Genomic DNA, 24,857 nt, shown 5'->3' with positions numbered 1-24,857 from the left:
CAAGTGTTTGATATCAAACTCCTTATTGAGGAAATTTCACATTAAACAGGTGTTTTTTTTTTTTTTTTAGTTTTCCTTCTCCTTTTTGGCCCTCCACATTTTAACTTTTCTCATTCATTCATTTATTCATTTATTCTTCATTCACACTTTTGCTCTTTGGTTCTGGTTTTAAAAAAGGCTCACACAAATACACCACCCTGTCAAACTGTACAACTTTAAATTCATATTGTATTCATATTTCATATTGTATTCATATAACAGCGCCATGAACACCCCTGGAGAAATCCAAAACTTTACAGGCCTGCTGCGCCTAGTTCCGTTTGTTCTACGTCACAGAACACTCACATTTTGCCCGGCGTGTTTTTCAGAGCTTGAACATTCAAAGTCATTGTTGACGTTATAAGGAAAAAAACATTGAATCGATTTGGAACATTTGAAGTGTAACTGTGTTAAAATAATCTCTGTGGATATCGATAATGACTGGCATTGGAGAAATTATTTGCATAATTTACTCGGTATCTTTACTTATTGTGGATGCGAGCGAATGCGGCGCTTTCATAATGTGATTACACGACTGAGATGGAGTACACTGCCAGATTATGGTATTGATCAAAAATTTGAAGCTTTCAGTTAGCCTCTGAAGGAGGCTGAGAAGCAACAGTATAGTTAAGTGAGAGACACTGAAATGAAGAGAGGATGAGAACCAGGGAGTGGTGGGTGGGTGGGTGGGGTGGGGGGGGGTTGTCTTGGCAACTATCCACCACTTCCTGTTTCTTCCTGTCAGGACGTGCATCAAAGACTGCATGCATTCTGAATGAAGGAATTAGCAGTTCCAGCTATTTATAGCCTGTAAGCCGGAGAGAGGGAGAGAAAGAGGGAGTGTGTGATGCATGCATGGGTGGGTTTTAGTATTCTGCGGGTGTGTGTACGCGTCACATGATCCTAATAATCTCAGTTGTATGTGTGTGTGTGTGTGTGTGTGTGTGTGTGTGTGTGTGTGTGTGTGTTTTTTAGCCGTTGCATTCATGGGTTTGATCGACTCGCCTGTCCTCCCCCCATCTTTCTCTCTCTCTCTTTTCCTCTCATTCAGCTCATGTTATCTCTCCTCTTCATGCATTGCCACCCTTTTCGCCCAACCTGTCTTCCCTTTACTTTTCAATACCATACACACACACACACACACACACACACACACACACACATACCCCCCTTCATTTCCTCTGAATCGTGCCCCCCTGCCTCCCACCTGAAATTCTTCCCACAGCTTCCCAGTCATCACCATATGCTTTGGATGAGCGATGGAGGCAGAAATAGGATTTAGCCGTTGACAGTCCATTTAAATGACCGTTTTAGCAACAGGAGAGTGAATTGACTTTACAACAGTACTTAAATAATAAGCTCCCAGGCTTTCACTATGCACATTCTTTTGGCTCTGCTTCTGTAGCAGCGCTCCAGCACAATCTGGGATACCATCTGATTTAACTCTGGGGGATTGATGGAGTACATCTAATGGGATTTGATGAAGTCTGATGTACCCTTGCCTATCAATTAAACATTCTATTGAAAAATAAGCTCAGGTGGGGCAGCGGTTCAGAGTCACGCTAAGAAACACGGGCGACTCCTGGTCTCTCTCTTCAAGTCTCTCTTTAAATGTCTCAATAAGATCTGTTCCAATTTGTTAAAAATACTTCACTCAAACTTTTCAAATATACTAGTCTAACTAGTCCACACTGCATTCCGGGATGGGAGACAAACGTGCTCTGGTTTATTGCCATTTCTTTAAACCAATTTTTGGGGGATTTACCCTGCAGAGATCTGAGGAGGAGTTAACCATAGTCCTCATAAATCCACCGGAGTTTAGAACGCCAACACAAAGAAAGAGGAAGGAAACGGACATCTGGCCAAAAAGAGTGTGAGCCAGCGGAATTCCCGGCGGCACCAGTGTGGAACGTTGTGGATATAGACTACAAGTATACCAATAACAACCAGCTGAAAATACATAACAAATGTGACACTAGCCAACTTCTCCATCAACTGTGTTGAAGTTTGAACATGCAGAAAGTAAGCTTTCAATTTTAAAGAGCTTTAGTAGCTTCAATATTTGCCTCATAATATCTCCTGTATGATCTTCTCCTGTATGATAGCTGGATATTTACTTCTATGTTGGAAGGAGAATGTGGTTGTTTATTGCAAAAATGTTATTCCTAACACTCTTGGTACTCTCTTGTATTTTTGTGTTATATTAGTATATACAGTACTTGTTTGTATATTTGTAGTGCTTTAGTGCTGCTTTTTCAGCCCAACCTCCGCTAACATTACCACCAGACTGTCACAATCAGGATAAACGGCGTTCAGGTTTGTCATATAATGTACCATGGGAATGGGCAGTCATAAATTGTCCTCGGTTCTCAGTGTGTTTGCCTTTTTATAATTAATCTTCCAGTTTATTGATACAGTTTGCATTCTGAACTGCTGAGTCGGCCCTTTCAGGCCAGCGTGGTCAGCTGTCCTGTTACCGTGTTGTTAATGAGACCAACAGTATTGTGGAAATGCTGCGTGATAGAGATAAGCTGGAGTATAGGAACAGGTAAGTGTTGCTGGAATGTATTGAATTGTATAATTGAACTGAGTGAAACTGATATAAGACATTCATGTTTAGTTTTTAAAGAGAAATAATTACCGAATAGAAATTATTTTTGAATAGAATAGAAGAAGCACTTGGAGAAAGAAGAAATCAAGTAATTCTACTAGTTTATAAAGGATTATAGTATAGACTGGACCTTTAACAGGATAATGCCTACCTCTGTTCCCTATGTCTGTGGAAATTGGAAACAGATCGGGTTCTCAGACTGGAAGCCTACTTGTTATTAAAGCAACCTTGAGAAAAGACTATAGTAGGATCAAAGAGCCCAGCAACCTGAACCAAAAAGCAGAATTCAGCTGTCAGGGGATTAATAATGGCTCTGGTATGCCCCAAGGCTAAGTTACTGAAGATGTATGCACACAAACACACACACACACACACACACACTTGGTTCATGTACACACTTAGTCACACACACTTGTTGGCCCAAGGACACATGTACATACACATACTCATTCTGCATTATGAAATATATTGCCTTTTCTCACTCTTTACCTCCCATCCGCCTCTCTCCCTTCCACACACACACACACACACACACACACACACACACGCACACTCCATCTCTTTCAATACAGCTCAAAGGGTCGTCTCTTCAGGGCTTCTGAAGCTGAGGTGGCCAGTGGCAATGAATGCAAATGACCCCTCCTGCAAACACACATGGAAACACACACACACACACACGCTGAATGGTCAAAGCAGAGAGAACGAGAAGAGAAAAAAGGAGAGATTCAACGAAAGGAGGGTGGAAGGATAGACAGAGAGAGCAAGAGGTTATTCAGAGGTAAGGCCTCTTCCTCCTCTGGTGGAAACAATGTGTGCTGATGTGTTCCAGTAAGATAAAAGTCAATGCATCAGTACCACACAGTTTTGGATCATTCTCAAAATGATTCCATAGATGCGTTTACTGAAATGCATCTTTTTATTTTTTATTTTTTTAAACTGTCCACATATGATTCTGCAGTGTAAGGTAAAATGTAGTGTAGGGCTGGGCGATATGGACCAAAAGTCATGTCCCGATATATTTTGGCTGAATATCGATATACGATATATATCCCGATATTTTTTCCGCAAAGTGAGAGCAGTTCAGTCAAAGCCAAATATGACATGTCACATGTAGTTTCATAGAAACCGGCTATTTCAGTGAACAGTTGCAAAATCAAATGAATAAATAATAAACAGGTTTCTTCACCTTGTTCATGATTAAATGCTCAGCTGTTCAAATAACAATAAAATGTAAACATAACTATATAACAACAGGAGTACCTTTTTTGAAATCAAAGCTCCATAAGGTTTGTTTTAGTTTTTTCCAACGTTTTAAATTGTTAAATTTTTCTTCTACACATTTTCAGCGCTTATTTCTACATCCCATATTTTCTAATATAGGGCTGGGCGATATAGAGAAGATCAGATATCATGATATTCTTGACCAAATACCTCGATATCAATATTGCGGCGATATATTCTAGAGTTGACAGTTGGTGCTTTAACAAAATATCTTCACACTTAGATTTTAGATAAATAGTCATTAATAATAGAACAGTTACAACAGTCTGGTAAGTTCAGAAAAGTACATCACTTCACTGTAATGCAGCCTTTAAAACCAGGAAAAAACACTTATGTCATATCACGATATTACAATATCCAAAATCTAAGACGATATCTAGTCTCCTATCACGATATCGATATAATATCGATATATCGCCCAGCCCTAATGTAGTGTGCAGTCAATGGTCATTAATCAAGAACTTACTACCATACCATTGTGCATTGTGCAGTCAGTCTGTTTCATTTGGCCTGGGCTGTGTTGTAACACAAGGCAAAAAGAGCAGCAGCATGCACTGCACACTGATGTCTGCTCACATTTCAGCACCATGGACAGCGCCAGGGGAGCCAGTCCTGACACGTGTGCACATACAACCAAATCAAATGTAAAGCCTCATTCTCCGTTTCTCCCACTCATGGCTGTTTCTATTATCTCATTCACTATTTTCTACTCACTTTGGAGGAAATTCTGTAGATAAAAACCATTTTTGGAAACTACTCCGGCTATTCCTTTGACCCGGCAGTGGCTTAAATTGACCTTGCAGGATGCTCAGTAGTTAGCTGCCATTAGTTGTGCACTGCTTTGCTTTTCTAGGCTTCGCTAGGGGATACATTTTGTTTTTCATACTTTCCTTTAATTTTCGATTTGATTTCTTGTGAACTACTGAAAGTTTTTTTTTATCTCTTTTGGACTCAAATAGAGAAGTTTTTAGTTGAACCTGTCACAACTGGTAGACATATATACATCCAGTGGCAAGGGGTTGCAAGTGGGCATTGCTTTGTTTTTAAACTACAATCTCAAAGATCTTCATTTGGTTTTCTTTGGCAGCATTTATGGTGATTAGTGGTAATTGCAGGTGTTAAAGTCACTTTAACTTGATCGTGAAGTCCCATCGCTTGTAGCCGTCGCTCTTTTCTTGGTTTGTCCGCCCGTTGAAGCTGAAAAACAGTACGCTGCTCCACACACCAGTAAGTTGAAGAGCGGGTCTGGTGATGAACGAAACGCTTCACTAACTGTCCAGGAATCTCAATCACCATTGTGTTACCTCCTTCTGCGATAGATGTTGACTCAGTTTATTGAAATTGAGAATCTTTGGAGATTATTATTTAAAGAGTTCAGAAGACAAACATGTTATGGGCCACTGCTTTTAGAATTCTCACTAGACATTCGCTCAACAGTTGAAGTAGCAAACAAATAAAACTAGATGAAAAGTGTATTAATGCAGTCAAACATGAATTCATATGGTGAATATTAACTTACTTTCCATTAGGCAGATTTAGTGTGCCATCTAAAGCTAAGCAGAGTAATTGGCTTTTCACTTTACTCTGTCAAGCTTTAAAAAGTGTCCAGTAAAGTTTAGGAATTCCCTAGCCCACCTAGCCTAACAGACTTCAACACAAACTCAAATGATTCTGCAAAGGATATTAGCACTTTTTCCATAAGGTGCTAGATCTATTAAATGCTTTTATCTTAATCAAGGTTGTTTTTATTCAAATATCCAATCCAACGTCCACAGAGCCAATTAATTGTACAGTGAATGCAACAGCTCCTGGGTTTAGTCTCTAGGTGACACAACAGATTACATGGTTGTTTAATGAAGTGGTGTTTTGGTATGATGTAGCTTGGGGGGAGATAAGGTGGCTTGAAAGAGAGATGGCAATTGAACTGTCCAAAAGCATTACAATAACATGTTTTCACTTATATCACTGTTGTCAGCTTTGCCTTATTTCCCACGAGGCTCCTTTATTTTTGCGTTCAAGTTTAACAGGATTTCAATCCCATTTTAGAAGACCATATTGAGACAAATTAGGATAAATGAAAAATCTCTCATGATTTCATAACTCAGCGTTAGCAGGCATATTTCAGAGTAGACTTTTCCTTTAATGGAATATGCACAGTTGGCATAGCTATGGATAGAGACAGATGAGGAGCAAAAGGATGACACAAATAAAGTAAAACAAATATATATGGGCATGTGTCTGCATCTTGGTGCCTCCTGGGCCTTTGACCTAAATTACTCCCCGTGCTCCATCTTTGCACTCCTGCAGTGTTCCACTCTGTCAGCATTATGAGCTCTGCCTCATCCGCTCACTGGTTAGTAATGTCCTCGGTGCTGCGGCCCGCGGTGGAATAAGCTCTTACAAGGCTGGCCTAAGAGGAGGAGATGGATTTAGATGGAGGCAGGGAGGGAGGATGGCTAAGCTTTGTGCTTCCACCTCTTTGTGTCCCCGCTCCCACTCCAGTACTCAAAACACATTCAGATCATTTACGGGATGGTTCCGGTGCCGCCGGAGGTTCCGCCAGATGTCCCTCATTTTTGGCCAGATGTCCCTCACCTTCCGCGTTCTTTGTGTTGGCATTCTAAACTCCGGTTGATTTGGGAAGCATCCTCCCAAGCTATATAAATCGAAATCAGAAAATTCAAATACAAGGTATTTGAGTAGGTGGCAACAAGCCAATGTTTGGCATTTTTGCCTAATAAATGAATCACAACATCAACAACAATCATCAAAATGGTCAGTAAATTGTCTGTTGATCAACTAATTAAAAAATGTTTCAGCACTAATTTGATCCAGCTAGGTATAAACATAGCAAAAGCAAAACAACAAAAGATTTTTAAATTTCTGATAAACCTATTTAATGAGCTGCTCTGTTTTATTCCGTCATTGACTGCTGACTCCTCACTCCTCTTAACCGGCCATCTTATTAACAGCTGCTTCAGTAGCAAAATTAATTTCTGGCAATCGGCTAGGCTAACAACAAGCCTTTCCCTAGTCTTTTACAGGCCACATTTTCGCCTTAGTTGTGTATTTAAAAATTGACATCCATAGAAAAGCTTGGTCTCATTTCGAACCGGAGCATCTGCAGATTAATTCCATACCTGGTATGTTATGATACGAAATGAATAAATCCCTGTTTTTGTTATCTTCTCTGCCACCTTGACTGTAAGGGAGCCAGGAGGGACAATAGAGTGACACTCAACTCTTCTTTGTTTGGGAGGGAAGAGGGAGACAGACCTGTTGTTAGGGCTGACCAATATATCAATATTATATCGATATATGAGGCTTATATCGTCTGTAAATTTTGGATATAGTGTGACACAATTGTTGTCTTTTCCTGGTTTTAAAGGCTACATTACCGTAAAGTGATGTAATTTTCTGAACTTACCAGCTGTTCTATTATTTGCATCTACCCACTTATTGTATCCACATTATTGGTGATTATTTATCAAAACTTTCATTGTGTAAATATTTTGTGAAAGGACCAGTAGTTAACCCTACAATATTGCCGCAATATTGACATTGATGTATTTGGTCAAAAATAGCGTGGTGTTTGATTTTTTTTTCTCCAGATAGCCCAGCTCTGGAGACGTAGACTCTACCGAGAGGAGTTTTCTAGTTGAATATCTAACTGAGGAAAGGAGAGGATGGAAGGAGGGAGGGGAGAGGAGACAGAAGACCTCTGTGTTACATGTAATACACGGCTTTGGTGTTAAAGCAGCAGGACGAGTTCAAAGCCCACATGGACAGATAAACAGCGAGCGTGATCTTGGATCGTACTGGAAGGTTATTGCACAGATCACCAACAGACCTTTGTTTGGGGCAGAAATAGCCTAAGGGGTGGAACGACTGTTCAAACACACAAACACAGATTGGTTTCCTTTGAGTTGTTCATGGACAAAGGCAAGGAAAGCCAGCACACCGCAGAGATCACTTCAAGAGATGAAATACTACATGAAATGGCAACAGAGCAGCCCAGCCTGTCGGTATTTTGATAGCTCGACATAACAGCCTCGCACCATATTCTTCTTGTTTCCCTTTACCTTCTCCACCTTCCCCGTATGCCACACAACATAGAGACTCTTTGCTCGTCAAAGGTTAGCCCAATAAAGAGCACTCGCAGCTCTGCTGACCAAACTGCAAATGTCAAAATTGTTAAAAAGTAGGCTTTTCTCAACTTCGCTGTTATCTTTTTACATGACAGGCGCTGTTCTGACAGACCCAGGGTATCATGGGAGATGGAGTGAGAGTCTTTCCAGTAATTTATCACCTCTGAAATAGAGGGAATCACGCTATCAAGCCTTGGAATTGAGGGGCTCAGCACACGCGCACACACACACACACACACACACACACACACACACACACACACACACACACACACACACACACACACACACACACACACATACAGGTTTGTGGCACTATCTTTGTGGGAACCTTAACCCCTAACCCATTGACATATAATGCATTCCCTAGCCCCTTACCCTAACCTTAACCATCACAACTAAATGCCTAACCTTAACCCTTACCCTCCCCCTAACTATTACCTCATTCTATCCCTAATCCTAAAACAAAGTCTTAACCCTCAAACAGCCCTTTAAACTTGTTGGGTCCAGCATTTTGGCCCCACAAAGCTGTCGGGACCCCATAAGTATACTGGACTCCCAATTGTTGGACCCCACGAATATAGTTAAACAAGAACACATACACACACACACACACAAACACATACTTATTCTAGAACAGTTTGATGCAACTAGATAATTTGACTATTGCGTTTTTAAATTGTGATTATCTATGAAACTGTATTTTTGGTCTATGCAGTATTAAAGGTTGTACTCAGAATGATTAGAAATTGATTTAGTTTCTAAATAAATTGAAAAATGAATGCAGTTGCTTGTTGTTGAGGTTTCAGGGTTCGGTCAGTTAAGGAAAAAAAAAAAAAAAAACACACCGCCATGTTCAGTGGAAGTGAAGTAGACATGCAGTTACCTGACGTTGCCAAGGGCCAACACCCTTGGAGACCAGCCACACGCTTCACTGCTAAACCAAAGATTTATTCCAGACCATGCGTAAATCAATGTGTTGAAGAAGGAGTGTTTTTCATTAAAAGTGGCGGGTTGGGGATTCACCATGACATATGAAGTAGTGTAACTATTGGATTTCTTGGCCACCTTATGAAAAGTTAATGCAGGAGCACACAATCTCCATTTGTGGCCCAGAAGGGCAGGATGTAGAGTTGACCGTGTGAGACGTTGCTGGTAATCCTATAATGATTTTATATTGACTGTATATAGTAATACAACACTGCAATATTCTATAAGTGCAAAGTAATCCGGAATCAGACTGGAATTTAAACTCCAAAGCACACTTTTGTAGACGTATGCATGAACGCATGAGCAGATAAGCCTACTGTGTGTGTGTGTGTGTGTGTGTGTGTGTGTGTGTGTGTGTGTGTGTGTGTGTGTGTGTGTGGCTACATGGGGAGAAGTTGGCTTTAACCTTCATGGCTACTCGATTATCACCACTCCGTAAATGTCAGTACATCTGTTTACCTCTTTCTGTTTCTCTCTGCTTCACATACTTTCTCTGTCTCTCTTTATCTTTAGTTTTTTTCCCCCTCTATACCTCTATTATTTCCCCCTATCCGCCACAGTCTTCCTCCACCGCAACTCCTTTACCCTCTTATTTCCCATCTCTGCTTCCTCACTTCCTGCTCATCCCTCCAATCCCCCCCCGTCCTTACGTCTTAAACTCTTTCTCGCACCTTGTTTTCACTTCCCATTCCCCTGCCATTAATACACACTTTTTCTCTCCTCTTTTTCACATTTCCCACACACTCTCAGACTTTTTATTTCTCCTTTTTCTTTTTTGCTTCATCTTATCTTCTCTGTCTCTCTCATACGCATTACTTGGAAGAAGAAGAAAAAAGTATGTCAGCATCCCCTATGCTCCCTTTACTCTTCATCCTCCTCCTTTCCATTTCCTTCTTTCTAGTTCATTCTTCCCCCTTCAGCCAGGTTGGACTGATATTTCTCAGGCACTCAGTCTGAAGCTTCAGAATGAGGAAAGTAGTGTTGACAGGGAGCGAGAGAGAGAGAGAGAGAGAGAGAGAGAGAGAGAGAGAGAGAGAGAGAGAGAGAGAGAGAGAGAGAGAGAGGCAGAAAAGGGAGTGGGAAAACAGTTGTGGGAAAAGCAAACAATATGGCAGTAAATAGCAAACCCAACTATTCTGATTCATTCTGATATATAAGCTGTGAAGACGCCCACATCAGCTGTAGAAGGGCTGAGGGAAGGAAATACACTCAACATACAGTATGTGTTAGATTTCAGCGATACACATGTTGGTGAGAAACATGAAAGTAAAGTATTTTACTTTTGTAATTTCGGGTTACCGATATCTGAACAGCTAATGATAAATGACAATCAAAAATAAAACACTTGAGGTCATGTGATTCTATGTGATTGATTAGGATTACACATACAGTATACATATACTCAAACTGTTCAGGTACCTTTACTGTAAATGCATTGCCGTATTCTTAGATATACTATACTATACTGTATACTGTCTCCTGGAAGTGGTTTAAAGCTTTATTATTTCCAGAACTCAGATTATCTATCTATATATATATATATATATATATATATATATATTAGCAGGAAACATACACATACACATTCCAAACCAGTGGAAAAACTAGTTTTTCAGGATATTTTGAATATTTATTTTAAGGTCAGTTGTCAATGCTTTTAATGCTAGAAGGGTAGCAGTTCATTTCAAGCAGCTCTGATGGAGTTGGAATCGTTGCTGTGCCTGGTGGACTTTGGGGTTCAGTATTAATCTGTAGGACCAACACATGACATCAAATGCATACGTGCTTCAACATGGCTCCTATGACTCTCAACATCTTTGACTATCTACAGAAAGATTTTATTCTTAATTTCTTTCAGCAGTTGATGCCTTTTCAAAGAACCCTTGTGGTACACACAGATATAAATACATCTAATAAATTTGCAAAACTTTCCGCACATACTCAATTTATCCTTTTTTCTGTGCATATACTCTCCAGAGAAGAATGTAGAATGAGATTAAAGCATGCCAAAGCCAGCTCAAATACAACAGATCTACTTCTTATAGCAAGCATAGAAAAACAAGGATGGGAAGGAAGCAGAACTGAGTTCGAGATGGGCAGCAGAAAGTTATCAAGCACTTCTAAAGCATGGATGTAACCCACTTTTGAATGTATGTAGCTTCAACTCTATTGCAGTTCTTTCCTATATTTTCCCTTTTAAACCTACAAAAATGCAAATGGAATGGTGTGGCAACCAGTTTCACCGATTAGAGCCAAAACCCTGAATTGAAATCAACATGTATAAGTTCATACTGTACAACCATCAGCTATTTAGCCCCTATCATACCTTCGTTACCTTGTCGTCGACTGCTAGAACAAGCTGTGGCAGCATCATGATATCTGTCTTTGTCCTATAACTTTGAAATCTCCAAAAAGCCTGATATTCACCCAGTGCTGTGACAGGCAAGGTTACTGTGTATAGAGTGACCCCTATTTTCCTGCGTTCTGGAGGCGACGCAGTCCCTGCGAGCGATCACGGCCATTCAAGTCAATGCTTGAAGTTCCACCAGTCACGGCGCGTCCCACAAGCGTGCGTGAAGCGGCTCTCCGCTACGTGCCAGATGAACCGCAGGGCATTGGGACAGCAGGGCCGGAAGTGAAACAGCGAGAGCATCCACTCAATTTACCAAAAGACACCCCCCCCAATATCTAATGTCTCCTCTCCAACACCACGGACGACGAGAGATTCATCTTGGAGGTGGAAAACCATAATAGACATCACAGATCCTTTTTTATAAGGACAACGCCAGAAAAGAGAGTGCTTGGAGTAGAAGGTAGATACTAGCTTAATAAACACGTGATTGTTCTGTAAAGTACTTGTAGAGACGGTATAATCTGTCGGGCAGCAAGACGCTCCGCCACTGAGACGCTCCTGGTGTGGTATGGCGCGTGGCGGAGGACGGAACAAAACCGGAAGGCAGCCAGAACGCAGCACAGACGCGCCCAGTGGAGAATGGGGGTGAGACGGACAGGCTATAAGGAGAAGAGCCCCCATAGTTATCATACATAGTGTTGTAACTTAACGGGAACACAAAGCACATTGTATCATTTGATTGAAGAGAACAGACGGATACATACAAAGTATATGTACAAAGGCACTTGTATTTTCAGGTTCATACTTGAATTTGGGGTTTCTACTCGAACATGTTTACATGCTTTAATGTTCAAAAAACAAAATAATTTTTCTCAAACTGTCTGTCTGAATATACCTGTATACCTCCATTTTAGTCTGCTCTGATTGGTGTTTTGGGCCTTTCACATCCGCGCTCTTGGAGTCTCTGCAGCTGGGGAATGACTGTAACGGCACTGTAGCAGCACTTTCTACCTATATATAGTATTCGTAGTTGTGACATCACAACTGTACAGAAGTCCTGATGGCTCATATTAAAAGCACAGTTTCTGAATATGGGCTGTGTGCCTTTCTTTGTGGATTGAGTGTTTTGATACTTTCTCAGTATTTATAGAAGACCTCGACCCGCTTTGTAATCACAAAGACATGGAAATCCCACTTTTGACAATATGGGACCTTTAAATCAATTCATTTTGTAGCTCTCCAACATTAAAGATAAAGTTAATCTTGTGCTGTTTTGTAGCGCTAGGTTTTTACATCCTGTAATATTGTCTGATAAACAGTCATGCAAATCATGCCATTCTATTGAGAGGACTAAATTGAAACTTAATGATACAAAGGCAGCAGAAAAGTAATTGTGACAGGGTGACTAATGACAACAATATCAATCCATTTCTAGTATTTCTGAGAGGTGAATGTTGCACATCACCTGAAAGGACTCCCACAGAATCCTATTTTAGCAGCCATTCTTTTGAACGTGGACTCAACATGTTGTTTTGTAGTGAAGTCACAGCTTGCTCATCTCCATTTGTGACCTGCCCACACACATGGTGACTGAGAGAGCACTGGTGTGTGATAATGAAGCAAACGATTGGCAGTATAGTCTGCCTGCCATCCTGCCTGATTGTCTCTACATCTAACTACTACATCTCAGACACACACACATACACACACACACCAGAACATCTACTTACAATGCGTGAAATAGATAATATGTGTGTGGGTGAGCGACTCTCAGTCACATCTCACTTACTCATCTACAGCCGACCCTCTCTCTCTCTCTCTCTCTCTCTCTCACACACGCGCACACACACACATGCTTGAATCTTATTGAGTTATTCGTTAATATTTTAGCTCTAGGACAATGACAATGTCCCCATCTTTTCTCTCTCACTTACACACACACAGTCCTTTGTAAAAGCGTCCATCATTTATGCTCAGCGCTCACTCACAAACTGTCAGACACAGTTCCATTTCCTCGTAGATCATACTGGACTGGCACACATTGCCTAAATGAGCTACTCAACACCTACTTACTCTTGTGCCTGCACAGAAAAACACACACTCGCTCATATCCATAAACACAGAGGAATAAGCCTCTTTATTTCTGCCTGGGCTACTGCCTGCTTCAAAGCAAAATGATGTACCAAATGATACCAACTGAAACACTGCTATAGATGTTAAAACAAAGCATATACATTGTACATTTATTGTACATTGCTATGACATTTGAGCCGATGATATACAGTATACTAAACAGGGCTCATGTTATGTTTTCAAATCATATCAATATTATTAAGGACATTAAAGATGCAAAATCCCATAAAAAGTAAGCAATGGTCCAGACCGTCCTGTTACTGAGTAAAAAAAAAAGAAAAAAAGAAATAAAAAAGGTTTCCAACGTTGTTATGACAAAATATCTGTCAAAAAAGTCAAATCAATATGTTTTTTGTCGCTTTTTTTTTCAAGGTCTTTGTCGCTTTTTAAAAAAAGTTTTTTTGGCTCTGTGCCCTTAACAAATCACAAAGGACTGGGATTTAATTAAATAAGTATAATAGGTATAAATAAGATATTGAAATAGGTATAAATATGAAAAAAAAACCACCCTAAAACACCCCCTGCTTTATCACCGATTTTAAAATCAACGAGACCATAATTCAAAACATGAACATCATTCTGTGTTGCAGAAGACTTAAAACTAGCGATTGAGACCATAAACTCATGAAAATGTTTACTGAGGTAATAAATCAAGTGAGAAGTGGGTCACTTTCTCATAGACTTCTATAGGAACCAACCTCCTTTTGCAACCGCACGTGTCGCCCCCCTGCTGGAATTCAGATAGAATGCAGGTTTAAGGCACTTCCACATTTGCAGCACTTCGCCGAACTGAATGCTTTGTCCATTAATATTATACAGTCTATAGGTTAAACCCAACCCAGTGTTGGCTGTATTTGGAGTACCGGGAGAGGACCGTCCTCTTACAGGACCCCTTCTCTTGCTAGCAAGATTCATAACCCTTCCAGCACCCACATTCATTCTATTGAACTGGAACCAGACACCACCTCCCACTTTCACTATGTTGATCAAAGATGTTATGCAGCACCTAAAACTGGAAAGACTCAGAAATACAGTGGGGGAAATAAGTATTTGACCCCTTGCTGATTTTGCAGGTTTGCCCACTTACAAAGAATGTAAAAATCTACAATTTTAATCATATGTACATTCTAACAGTGAAAGACAGAATCCCAAAGAAAATTCCAGAAAATCACATCATATGAATTTATTAAAATTGATAACCATCTGATGAGGAAAAACAAGTATTTGACCCCCTGGACAAACAGCATGTTAATATTTTGTAGAAAAGCCATTATTGGCCAGCACAGATGTCAAATGGTTTTTATAGTTGGTGACAAGGTTTGTGCACATTTCGGCAGGGATGTTGGCCCACTCCTCCCTGCAGACAGCCTCCAAATCATTCAGGTTCCGGATTCAGGTCTGGAGACTGGCTAGGCCACTCCAGAACCTTGATGTGCTTCTTCTTCAGCCACTCTTTTGTTGCTTTGGCGGTGTGCTTAGGGTCGTTGTCGTGCTGAAACACCCATCCTCGACCCATCTTCAGCTCTCTCACTGAGGGAAGGAGATGTTGGTCCAGAATTCCACAATACATGGCCCCGTCCATCCTCCCCTCAATACGATGGAGTTGTCCCGTCCCCTTGGCTGAAAAGCACCCCCAAAGCATGATGTTGCCACCACCATGCTTGACGGTGGGGATGGTGTTCTTTGGGTTGTACTCGGTGTTCTTTGCCCTCCAAACACGACGAGTTGAGTTGAGGCCAAAAAGTTCTATTTTGGTCTCATCTGACCACATCACCTTCTTCCAGGCCTCTTCTGAGTCGTCCAGGTGGTGAATGGCGAACTTCATGCGGGCCTGTACATGTTTCTTTTTGAGCAGGGGACCTTGCGTGCGCTGCAGGATTTCAATCCATGACGGCGTAGTGTGTTACCAACCGTTTCTTTTTGTAACTGTGGTCCCAGCTGCCTTCAGTTGATTCATCAGTTCCCCTCTTGTGGTTTTGGGATGATTCCTCACCGTTCGCATGATCAGGGACACCCCACGAGGCAAGATCTTGGGTGGAGGCCCAGACCGAAGGAGGTTGGCGTGGTGTGGTGCTTCTTCCATTTCCTGATAACTGCACCGACAGTTGATCTTTTCTCTCCAAGTTGCTTTCCGATTCTCTTGTAGCCCATCCCAGCCTTGTGCAGATCAACAATCTTGTCCCTGATGTCCGTAGAAAGCTCTTTGGTCTTGCCCATGGTGGTGATGTTGGATGCTGGTTGTTTGGGTGTTGACAGGTGTCTTTTATACAGGTAACGAGGTGAGGCAGGTGTATTTGATGTAGATAATTGGTTCGGATTGGGGCTGTGTCTTAAAGAAAGACTAACTGGCTTGTAGGAGCCAGAATACTTGCTGTTTGTCCAGAGTGTCGAATACTTGTTTTTCCTCATCAGATGGTTATCAATTTTAATAAATTCATATGATGTGATTTTCTGGAATTTTCTTTGGGATTCTGTCTTTCACTGTTTGAATGTACATATGATTACAATTGTAGATTTTTGCATTCTTTGTAAGTGGGCAAACCTGCAAAACCAGCAAGGGGTCAAATACTTATTTCCCCCACTGTATATTGCACGGTTCCATTGAAACATTTTATAGGAATTGGAAACCCTTCATTGATATAGTAGATTCTAGGCAATACATATCCCCATGGCTCCTACCTTAACTCTTAGCTCTGATAACTACCTGAGGTCTGATGTCAATAAGTATGTGGAGCAGCTTTGTACTTTTTTTTATTATTATCTAATCTGATTATCTACAGTATGGACCTGTGTTTGTGTCTGTGTATGTTAATGTTTTTGTAAAACTATTTCTGTAATACAGTATTTTATAGAATTTGTATGCAATATGCTTTCTAAAATAACAATAAATAAACGTTAATAAAAAAAAAATGCAGCTGTTTCACAACATGCACATGTTGCTGGTACTCTCCAACAGTCATTATTTCATGTTGTGCAAACTACATGTTTGCTGTTTGTTTAGGTATGAGGGCGTTTTGTATGGTCAAAGCAATGAATTGAGCTCTGTTGCTATCCATTCCATTCATGCAGTATGTGTAAAAAAAAAAAGACAAATTACAGTATATATATCCACCTAGCACCTCGAATCAATCATGCAAATTACAGTACATGTGTTATTCCAGTTGTAGCATCAAAGGATAAACCAAGTGGCTACATATCATCCAATAGAAAATGTCAACGTCTAAGAATTTTCTTTTAAAACAGTTACTGAATTTAAGAACATTTATTTAGTATATATATTAATTATAAGTGATACACAGCATGTTGGATTCTTTGGCTTCTTCCCAATTACACCTTGCTGTAATCAATACAAATGTGACATTTGGTTCTGCTGACATTTTATGAATATAATATTGACTTGATGCTCAGCTTTAAAAATATCACTGTAAAATATAATGTAGTTTTAGAAAATAGATATAAATCCGGTTCCAGATTGTATTTATAGACAGGTGATGAATTAAAGGGAAGCCTCCCGGTACAGCACCGTATTAAGACGCTTCATGTTGGTTTTTACGTTGTATTGTCATTCATAAAAGAAAAAAAATAGTGAACGAGAAACCAGTTGAACTGGAACGCTGTATGAATGTGCGTCTGTTTAACGATGTGCGTGTGTGTGTGTGTGTGCGTGTGTGCGTGTGCGTGCGTGCGGGTGCGTGTGGCCGTCGGGAGAAGTGGAGCCGAAGTGAAGCCTTATATAACCAGCTTCAAAGTGAGCTGCAGTCGGCCAGCAAGACAGACACGGCAAAGTGCAAGAAGAGAGAGAAGACTAGAGTTTTACAGAGAGGAGGATAAAAGACAGAGACTGTGTAGAGGAGAGAGGCTAAAAACAACTTTAGGTGCAAAAATAGTCTTTCGCAACTACTTTATGCATGTAGCACAGGTGATAATTGTATTTGCTGTTATTTTTGTCATCTACAGACAGGTGTGTGTGTGTGTGTGTGTGTGTGTGTGTGTGTGTGTGTGTGTGTGTGTGTGTGTGAGTGTGCGTGAATTGCACATGCTCCTGTCTTCCTCAGCACCTTTGATTGGGAAAAGTGAAATGTCCAGAAAACCAGCTACTCTTTCTTTCTCTCTGCTTGATTCACACTGCTAGGCTCCACAGCCACTCATTGCAAAAAGAAGAAAGATGTCAATCAAGCTCAGTTTTTACTCTTTTTCACAGCATGTTGCCTGGTAATGGTTGCTTGATTTCTGATTTCCGCTTTTTCTTCCCAAAAAAAGTGTGGTGGACTGGTTTCTTTGATGGGATGGTTTCTATTTAAACATTTTTTAGCAATTGACAAACTCTTTAGGAAATATTTCTTTAAAGAATATTTTCTGACCGTTTTGATCAGTCAATAACATGTCTATACTGTATAATAGTATAATATACACAACTTATGTAATGATCAATCAGCTGCACATTTTGTCATTTTTACTCCCACATGTTTATCTAAAAAACAATAATGCTGTGTTTTATATATCCTATCATATCCTATATATATATCCTACTTCTATTTCTCTGTTTGAGAAAAAAACCTCAACTCAAGATCCACTTACTAGCTCTGTATTGGCTTTCAACATCTGACCTTCAGCAAAATGAGTTTGGTTGCTGAGGAAGACTGAAAATAAAGTGCCAGTTAGTGGACCCTGAGCTAAGAAAACAACTGTTTTCAAGGCTAACAATAAAATTACATACTCAAGGATTTACCTGATTTTTCAGGTGGTAAATTATATTGAAAAATACCATTTACGTCAGCTCTCAAGCTGTGGACACAAATATTAGTAATGTTTGCTTTTGGGTTTCTAAATACTAGAACACATTATAAACTTTGGCTTCCAAGTTGTAACTACTTAAATAAAAATATATGCATATAATACACTTTATGACATAAAGCTTTTATGTCATAAAATATATAATATAAAATATTACTTTTCAAATTGAAGGTTTTCTTTTCAATAGCCATTATAAGTCCTTTTTTTGTTTGTTAAGTGTCACATTATGCCAGCAGTCAAGTAATTCCAGTAATTGTTCCAACACCTGATTGCAGCAATTATTTCTTGGGGCTCTATAGCTTGCAATATCGGTCTGTTAATGGGTCCACCGCTGTGGTCCAGATTGAAATATCTCAACTATTATATGGATTGCCATGAAATGTACAGACATCCATTGTCCCCAGAGGAGGACGCCTAATGACTTCAACGACCCCCTTGTCTGGATCGACGACCATTCATTTAGGGGATTGCTCTGGCGTTACCAGAAGATCCACCGGATGTCCCTCATTTCGGCCGGATGTCCGTTACCTTCCACTTTCTTTGTGTTGGCATTCATAACTCTGGTGGATTTCTGAGGACTATGGTTAACTGCTCCTCAGATCTCTGCAGGGTAAATCCAGACAGCTAGCTAGACTATCTGTCCAATCAGAGTTTTCTGTTGCACGACTAAAACAACTTTTGAACGTACACACGTTCCACCAAAACAAGTTCCCCGAGGCTATTTTGCAGAGGCACCGTGGCTCCGTCCTACACTTAGCACCGCCCAAGACGAGTGTGATTGGTTTAAAGAAATGACAATAAATCAGGGCATGTTTTTCTCCCATCCCAAAATGCTGTGTGGACTAGCCAGACTCTCCTCCACTACATTGTGGAGGAAGGTCTGGCAATGCGCAGTCTATATCCGTGACGTTTCACTTCCGGGATTGCAGAGGCACTGTTAGGGTTGGGTACCGAACCCTGTACTTTTAACAGTACCGACCGAATCACGTCGGTTTTACTGAGTATTGGTACACGTAAAATCAAACGGTGTCGAATTTCGGTACTTTGCTTGTTTGTTTGTTTGCCAACTTTGACATCCCAAAGCATCCCGCCGTGTTTTCCTCCTCACAAGCTGCTCGGAGAGCTCACAGGCCGGCCAGACGTTTATATCATCCCCGTTATTATTATTATTATTATTGTTAGCTGCCGCTGATTCTGGATGTGAATTAGCCTGTGAGGCATTCAGGTTTATTCAGAAATAACCTCTGTCAGCTAAAGGCTGGAGGTAGGACGAGACACGACAACATCCCGTCTGATATTTACTGAGTGAAATCACCGCCGCTAACGCTGCTAACGCTGGGCAGGTCAGTTAGCTCCCGTTAGTTAGCTGCTGCCCCTGCTAGACCCGCAGACCCGCGGAGCAGACCAGACTGAGCCCCAGGAGTCAGCGAGGCTGTGGCGGGGGGCACACTCCTCAGTCAGCCGATTTGTTTCAGCGAGCAAAATAGCTGAATTTATTGTGCCAGCCTTGAAAGTAATAACGAGATGACATATTATTTACAGCAAGCTAACTGTTCAGGTGGACTGCACGGCAGTGCAAGCTTGCAAACAAATATCTTTGTGTTCAGGCTCCTTCCACACCATCAGAGCGGGGGTGTTCTCAACCGCTGGGAACACAGTGAGTGTTGAATGGGCGCGGCTCTTACCTGAAAGAGTTGACATGCTAGTCTTTCTTAAAAAGAATTACACAAGAACTACTTAGTAGTAGTAGCAGTAGTTTGATCTATGTTTGAGCTTGACTGAATGTGTGTGTGTGTGTGTGTGTGTGTGTGTGTGTTTTTTTAAATGTTTACTGTCCATTGTTCATATGTTCATATTTTTAGGAGGGGAATAAAATGTTCATATAGGGTGGGGAAGGTGTTTGTATAGTATTTAAATAAAAGTTTTTTTTTTTAAACTGTAATCGAATTTTGTTGTTGTTACAACCAGGTGTTTACAATTTCAGTAAGAATACCGAGACCGAACAACAGGCACCGGTACCGGTACCGATATTGTTTCAGTCGCAAAAGCTACCCAACCCTAGGCACCGTGGCTTTGTCCGGTGCTTGGCGCCGCTCAAGACGATTGTGATTGGTTTAAAGAAATGGCAATAAACCAGAGCACGTTTTCCTCCCATCCCAGAATGCTGTGTGGACTAGCCAGACCGTCCTCTACAGCGCTGTGGAGGAAGGTCTGGCAATACGAGACTAACCACTCCCTGACTTTTCACCCAGTGCTACCAGCAGGTCATATATATCACTTATCCAGTGCAATATCCACATGTACTTGTTACAAAATGTGGTACGAACATTCATGGTTCCCAGACAATGAATACTTATGCTTTGGTCCTGACTTTTCCTATAGGGCCACCACAAAACTATTGACTTTCCCATCAGCCTCAGCTGTACTTAGTTTAGTGCTAATTAGCTATGTTAGCATGCTGATGGTGAACATATTAAACATTATACCTGCTAAACATCAGGTCATAGTAAAAACATATTTGGCAAAAAAATTTAATAGTTTATACATGTGGTTTTAAGTGGACAAGGTGGCACCAGTCAACTAGGTGCTCAAGTAACAATGGACCAAATGTAAAAAATAAATAAAAAATAACTGGGCAACACTAATGGACCTACAGGAAGAGCCTGCTCTTTATGATTCCTACATGAAAACACCAAATCTTAAGTCAAGGTCCGCTTACTAGCTTTTTTCCGGAGCTTTCAAAGTGGCCTGTGTTCTTTAATTCTACCCTGATTGCATTTTGTGTATTCTGTGATTTGATGTAACATTTTGTTGTGTGCTTTAATTTTGAAATGTCCGTGTTGGAGGTGCTGCATCCTTTCGAGACTGGACATTCATGTGTCTAATTCCCATTGGATGATTAATAAATATTCAGCCATCTTGTCGGCCATGCTTTTACCCATTCTTTACAACAACATGATGAGGAGCAGACTCTTCCAGTAAGTTTTGTTGCATTATAAAATGTGTTTTCACAGATTCAACTGAATAAAATCCAGTTTCTTTGCCAAATTTCCAGTTTCCAAAGTGGATTTATGAGACGAAAGCAATGAAAGGTGAAGAGTATTTTTGTAGCAGCTCACTTTCTCAGGCTTGACTTTCTGAATGCTGAGGTGAAGAGTCTTTTTCCACTAACACACACCCTGTGAAAGATGAGCGGGAACGGTATACATACAGTACATACATGGCTTTTGTTTGTCTCTTAGGTGTGATACCTGTGCATGAATGAAGCCTACAAGAAAAATGAAAGTGTGAGGATGATAAAACACGACCAGATCAAAGCACTTTTTGTGCTATTTTTCTCAAACACCTCACTTCCTCATAATGACTCTCTGAGAGAAACGAGTAGGAGGGGTTGATAACACAGAAACCACTTTATCACAGCCAGGTTCCTGGAATGTGACACAAGCAGTTCATCAACAATTAAAAAAAAAACTGCAATGATTATGATGGAGGGAGGAGAAGAGAAGGTTATTTTCCCCTTTGATTGCCCCTGTGTGGGCATGTCCGCTGCTTTTTCTCTCTTTGTCGTCTTCACTTTCTCTCCACCACTCTTTTTTTTTTAATTGAGCAAAAACAGCCAGTGGGCAGATGGGGATCAAATTACATTCACCTTTTACCTGCGCTCTCTGCGCAATTAGCGTCACGCTCACTCGTCATTTCAAATTGACACACTGCTGTTGTGCTATGTAATTATTTACCCGTCTGGGTAATCGCTCTCTGGTTTAACCACAAAATAATGACACACACACACACACACACACACACACACACACACACACACACACTCCAAAACACAAAAGCACCTGTGGCCTATTTTATCTGCAACATTTTAACATGCCTTTTTACCATTACAGGGTCATTGTGTATACGATTGTCTAATTAAAGATGTCTTTGTATTCGGTGTGTCTTTTTCTAAAAGGTCTAACTGACGAGAAATTGTGCAACTGCCCTTTAAAATGTTCTGTGTTCTCTCACTGCTGAACGTTTGGCGTTAAGATTTTGGTGTTTGAGCATCAGGACCCAAACCCGCCATTCTTCCTATAGGTGTCCACATCTTTGATTGTTCTTTTTTTTTTTTATCTGTCCTTTTTCTGGTCATAATGGTGGGAGGAAAGGGCTGGGTCCTGTTCTTCAAACCACACAGGCTTTATTACGCCACACCCCCCTTCACCAACCCACCCACCCAGCTCCCAAAAGAGAAGGTTAGGCTCAGGGAACAAAAGGAGATTTAAAGGAAAGAAAGAAAGAGGGACCATACACAATAGCGGGGCATTTTCTTCTGCAGGGGGAGAGAAGGAAATCCCATCCAAAAACAGCTTTCTTTGATCTTGTGTCTTTTCTTGTGATGAATCTGTGTCTGTGATGCCTTTTGTTTTTGCTTTTGTACTCTTTTTAAAGGAAAAAAACCAAAAAAATACACAATAAGCAACCATGAACTCTTGCTGATTTGTCCTTTTTGCTCTTTCTTCTTTTCTTTTTTTGATATTCTTTTTTTTTTCCGTTTTTGCCAGTAATCTTTTTTGAATTTTCTCTTTTCTCTTTTTCCCCCCTTTTTTTCTTAACCCTAGGTCCGCTCACAAAAAAACATGATGAATCTTCAATGAACAAGCCTCGAGACGAAGGTATTTTTGTTGCATGTTTTTCCTTTTTTCTTGTTTTGAAGTCTTTTTGGGGGATGTGTACACACATAGAGTGGAAAACACACACACGCACACCAAGTCACACATCTCTTAGGTGGGACTTTGGATATGAGATGCATACCTACAGTATGTGTTGGTGTAAGTGTATGTGCTGACCGTTGCAATTTAAAAAGAAAAGAAAAGGAAAAAAAAAAGCTGTCTTTCCTATGCAAATCATTAGCCTTTTGCAACCTCGGATGATTATAACGCCCGGCTAATGGAGCCCAGATACCCTCCATTATAAAGTCATCAGCAGGCAGTTGTGTGTGTTTTCCAGAGGTCCTCACCTGGCCTCTCAAAACAGGAATGAGCCCCGGACATCATCATCACCACCACTGTGTGCCCTTGAAAATACATTTTGCCGACTAACAGCATTGTCCCAGCACAACAAAGCACCTATTGAGACCAGCTTACACCATGAGGCGCGTTATTATTGCGCCTCAATCCCCGGGCTCAAGGATGAAATTGCTATGACGCAAATATTAAGATAGCCTCATTCCAAGTCAGCTGTGATAACATCAAATCAAGGAAAGGAAATAAAAAAAAGTCCATGTGGGGGACTACCGAGGACTCTCGTGCCCGCGCTTTGGAAGATTTGGGTTTCAATCGGCTGCTACAATAAGGACACAGAATCCACATCCTGCTGTTAATTTGTCTCCTACCTGCAGCACACACATACAGTACACTGTGGAGATGATTTTTATCTGCACTTTCATCCCCCCCTCCATCCTCCCTACCTTGTTCTTTTGGACTTGTTTCTTGGAGGAAAAAGATGACTGATATTTTGATACATATTTCTCCTTATGCTATATTGAGGGTGTTGTGTGGGTGAATTTTTTACTTGCTCCGTGATGCTCTTTGATATGGGGTATATATATATATATTTTTTAAGTTGGGAGTCAGAGAAAGTTTGACGCAAGAGGATTTTCTTGGTGATCAAACGCGCTGGCACAGATGCAACTTTTTGAGCTTGCCACAGTCAGCAAGTATAGTCGGAGCAGTCGAGCCCTGTCAAGAGGCTTTTTCTCCCTTCTCTGAATATGTGTTTCGTCCCTCATCACGGCGCACAATTAACATTGTTTGACTGGGAACTGTTGATCCCAATTCACTAACTCACACAACCCAATCCCGAACTGGAATTCATCTCAGGTCCTGGGAGTCAGGCACCGAACGCAGACCAAAAGGAGTCAGTCACAGATACTTAAAAACAGTAGATGTCTCTGCATAAGAACACACAAACAGATAGCCTCCACAAAATACTGTATATAAATACACTGTGCACTATGCACCGTAAAGAAAAAGGCAGTTAATCCCCTTTGCATAAGACTACAAATACACATAGGTGGAGAGAAGACAGGTAATCTGTTACCACAGGACAGGTACTGTAATGACTTCCTATATCAGGGCCATAGCCAGGATTATAGAACGACTGAAGTCATTACTGTGAGGATAACCCTGTTAATCGAAGAAATGTATAACAACTCTCTAAAAGAAAGATCAGCAAGCAGCCTGTGAAATGGTAAGATTACTATATTTGTTCTCATTTTCTTCAATCATACAGGCCTATCCGTGTAATTAAAATGTTTAATCTGTATCCCCCCCCCAGTCAAAATGCTTTCACGTTTGAAGGTTCTTTATTTGTCATGTGCAAAACAATAACAGATGTAGTCGCTGGCGATGAAAATCTTAGGCCTCAGGCACCTCCAACAATGCTCATTAAATATCAAACACCCAAAATCAAAATCTAAGAAAAAAAAATTAAGTAAAATAGTGCGAGTAAAGATATAGAA

The 24,857-nt window shown here is 40.6% G+C and overlaps 1 protein-coding gene across 2 annotated transcripts in view; it reads left to right on the top strand.

The window, feature by feature from the left end:
• The window catches only part of nlgn2a (neuroligin 2a), a 214,469-nt gene that overhangs the window by 94,388 nt on the left and 95,224 nt on the right, over positions 1 to 24,857 (top strand). For both annotated transcript variants that reach the window (XM_028564269.1, XM_028564268.1), the window contains one exon: positions 22,957 to 23,010. In XM_028564269.1, the coding sequence (XP_028420070.1) occupies positions 22,957 to 23,010 (54 nt within the window). The remainder of the gene's footprint in view (positions 1 to 22,956; positions 23,011 to 24,857) is intronic.

This window comes from Perca flavescens, chromosome 19, assembly GCF_004354835.1.
Source record: "Perca flavescens isolate YP-PL-M2 chromosome 19, PFLA_1.0, whole genome shotgun sequence".
In the NCBI taxonomy this organism is placed as follows: Eukaryota; Metazoa; Chordata; class Actinopteri; order Perciformes; family Percidae; genus Perca; species Perca flavescens.
This window is presented reverse-complemented; position numbering and strand designations above follow the sequence as displayed.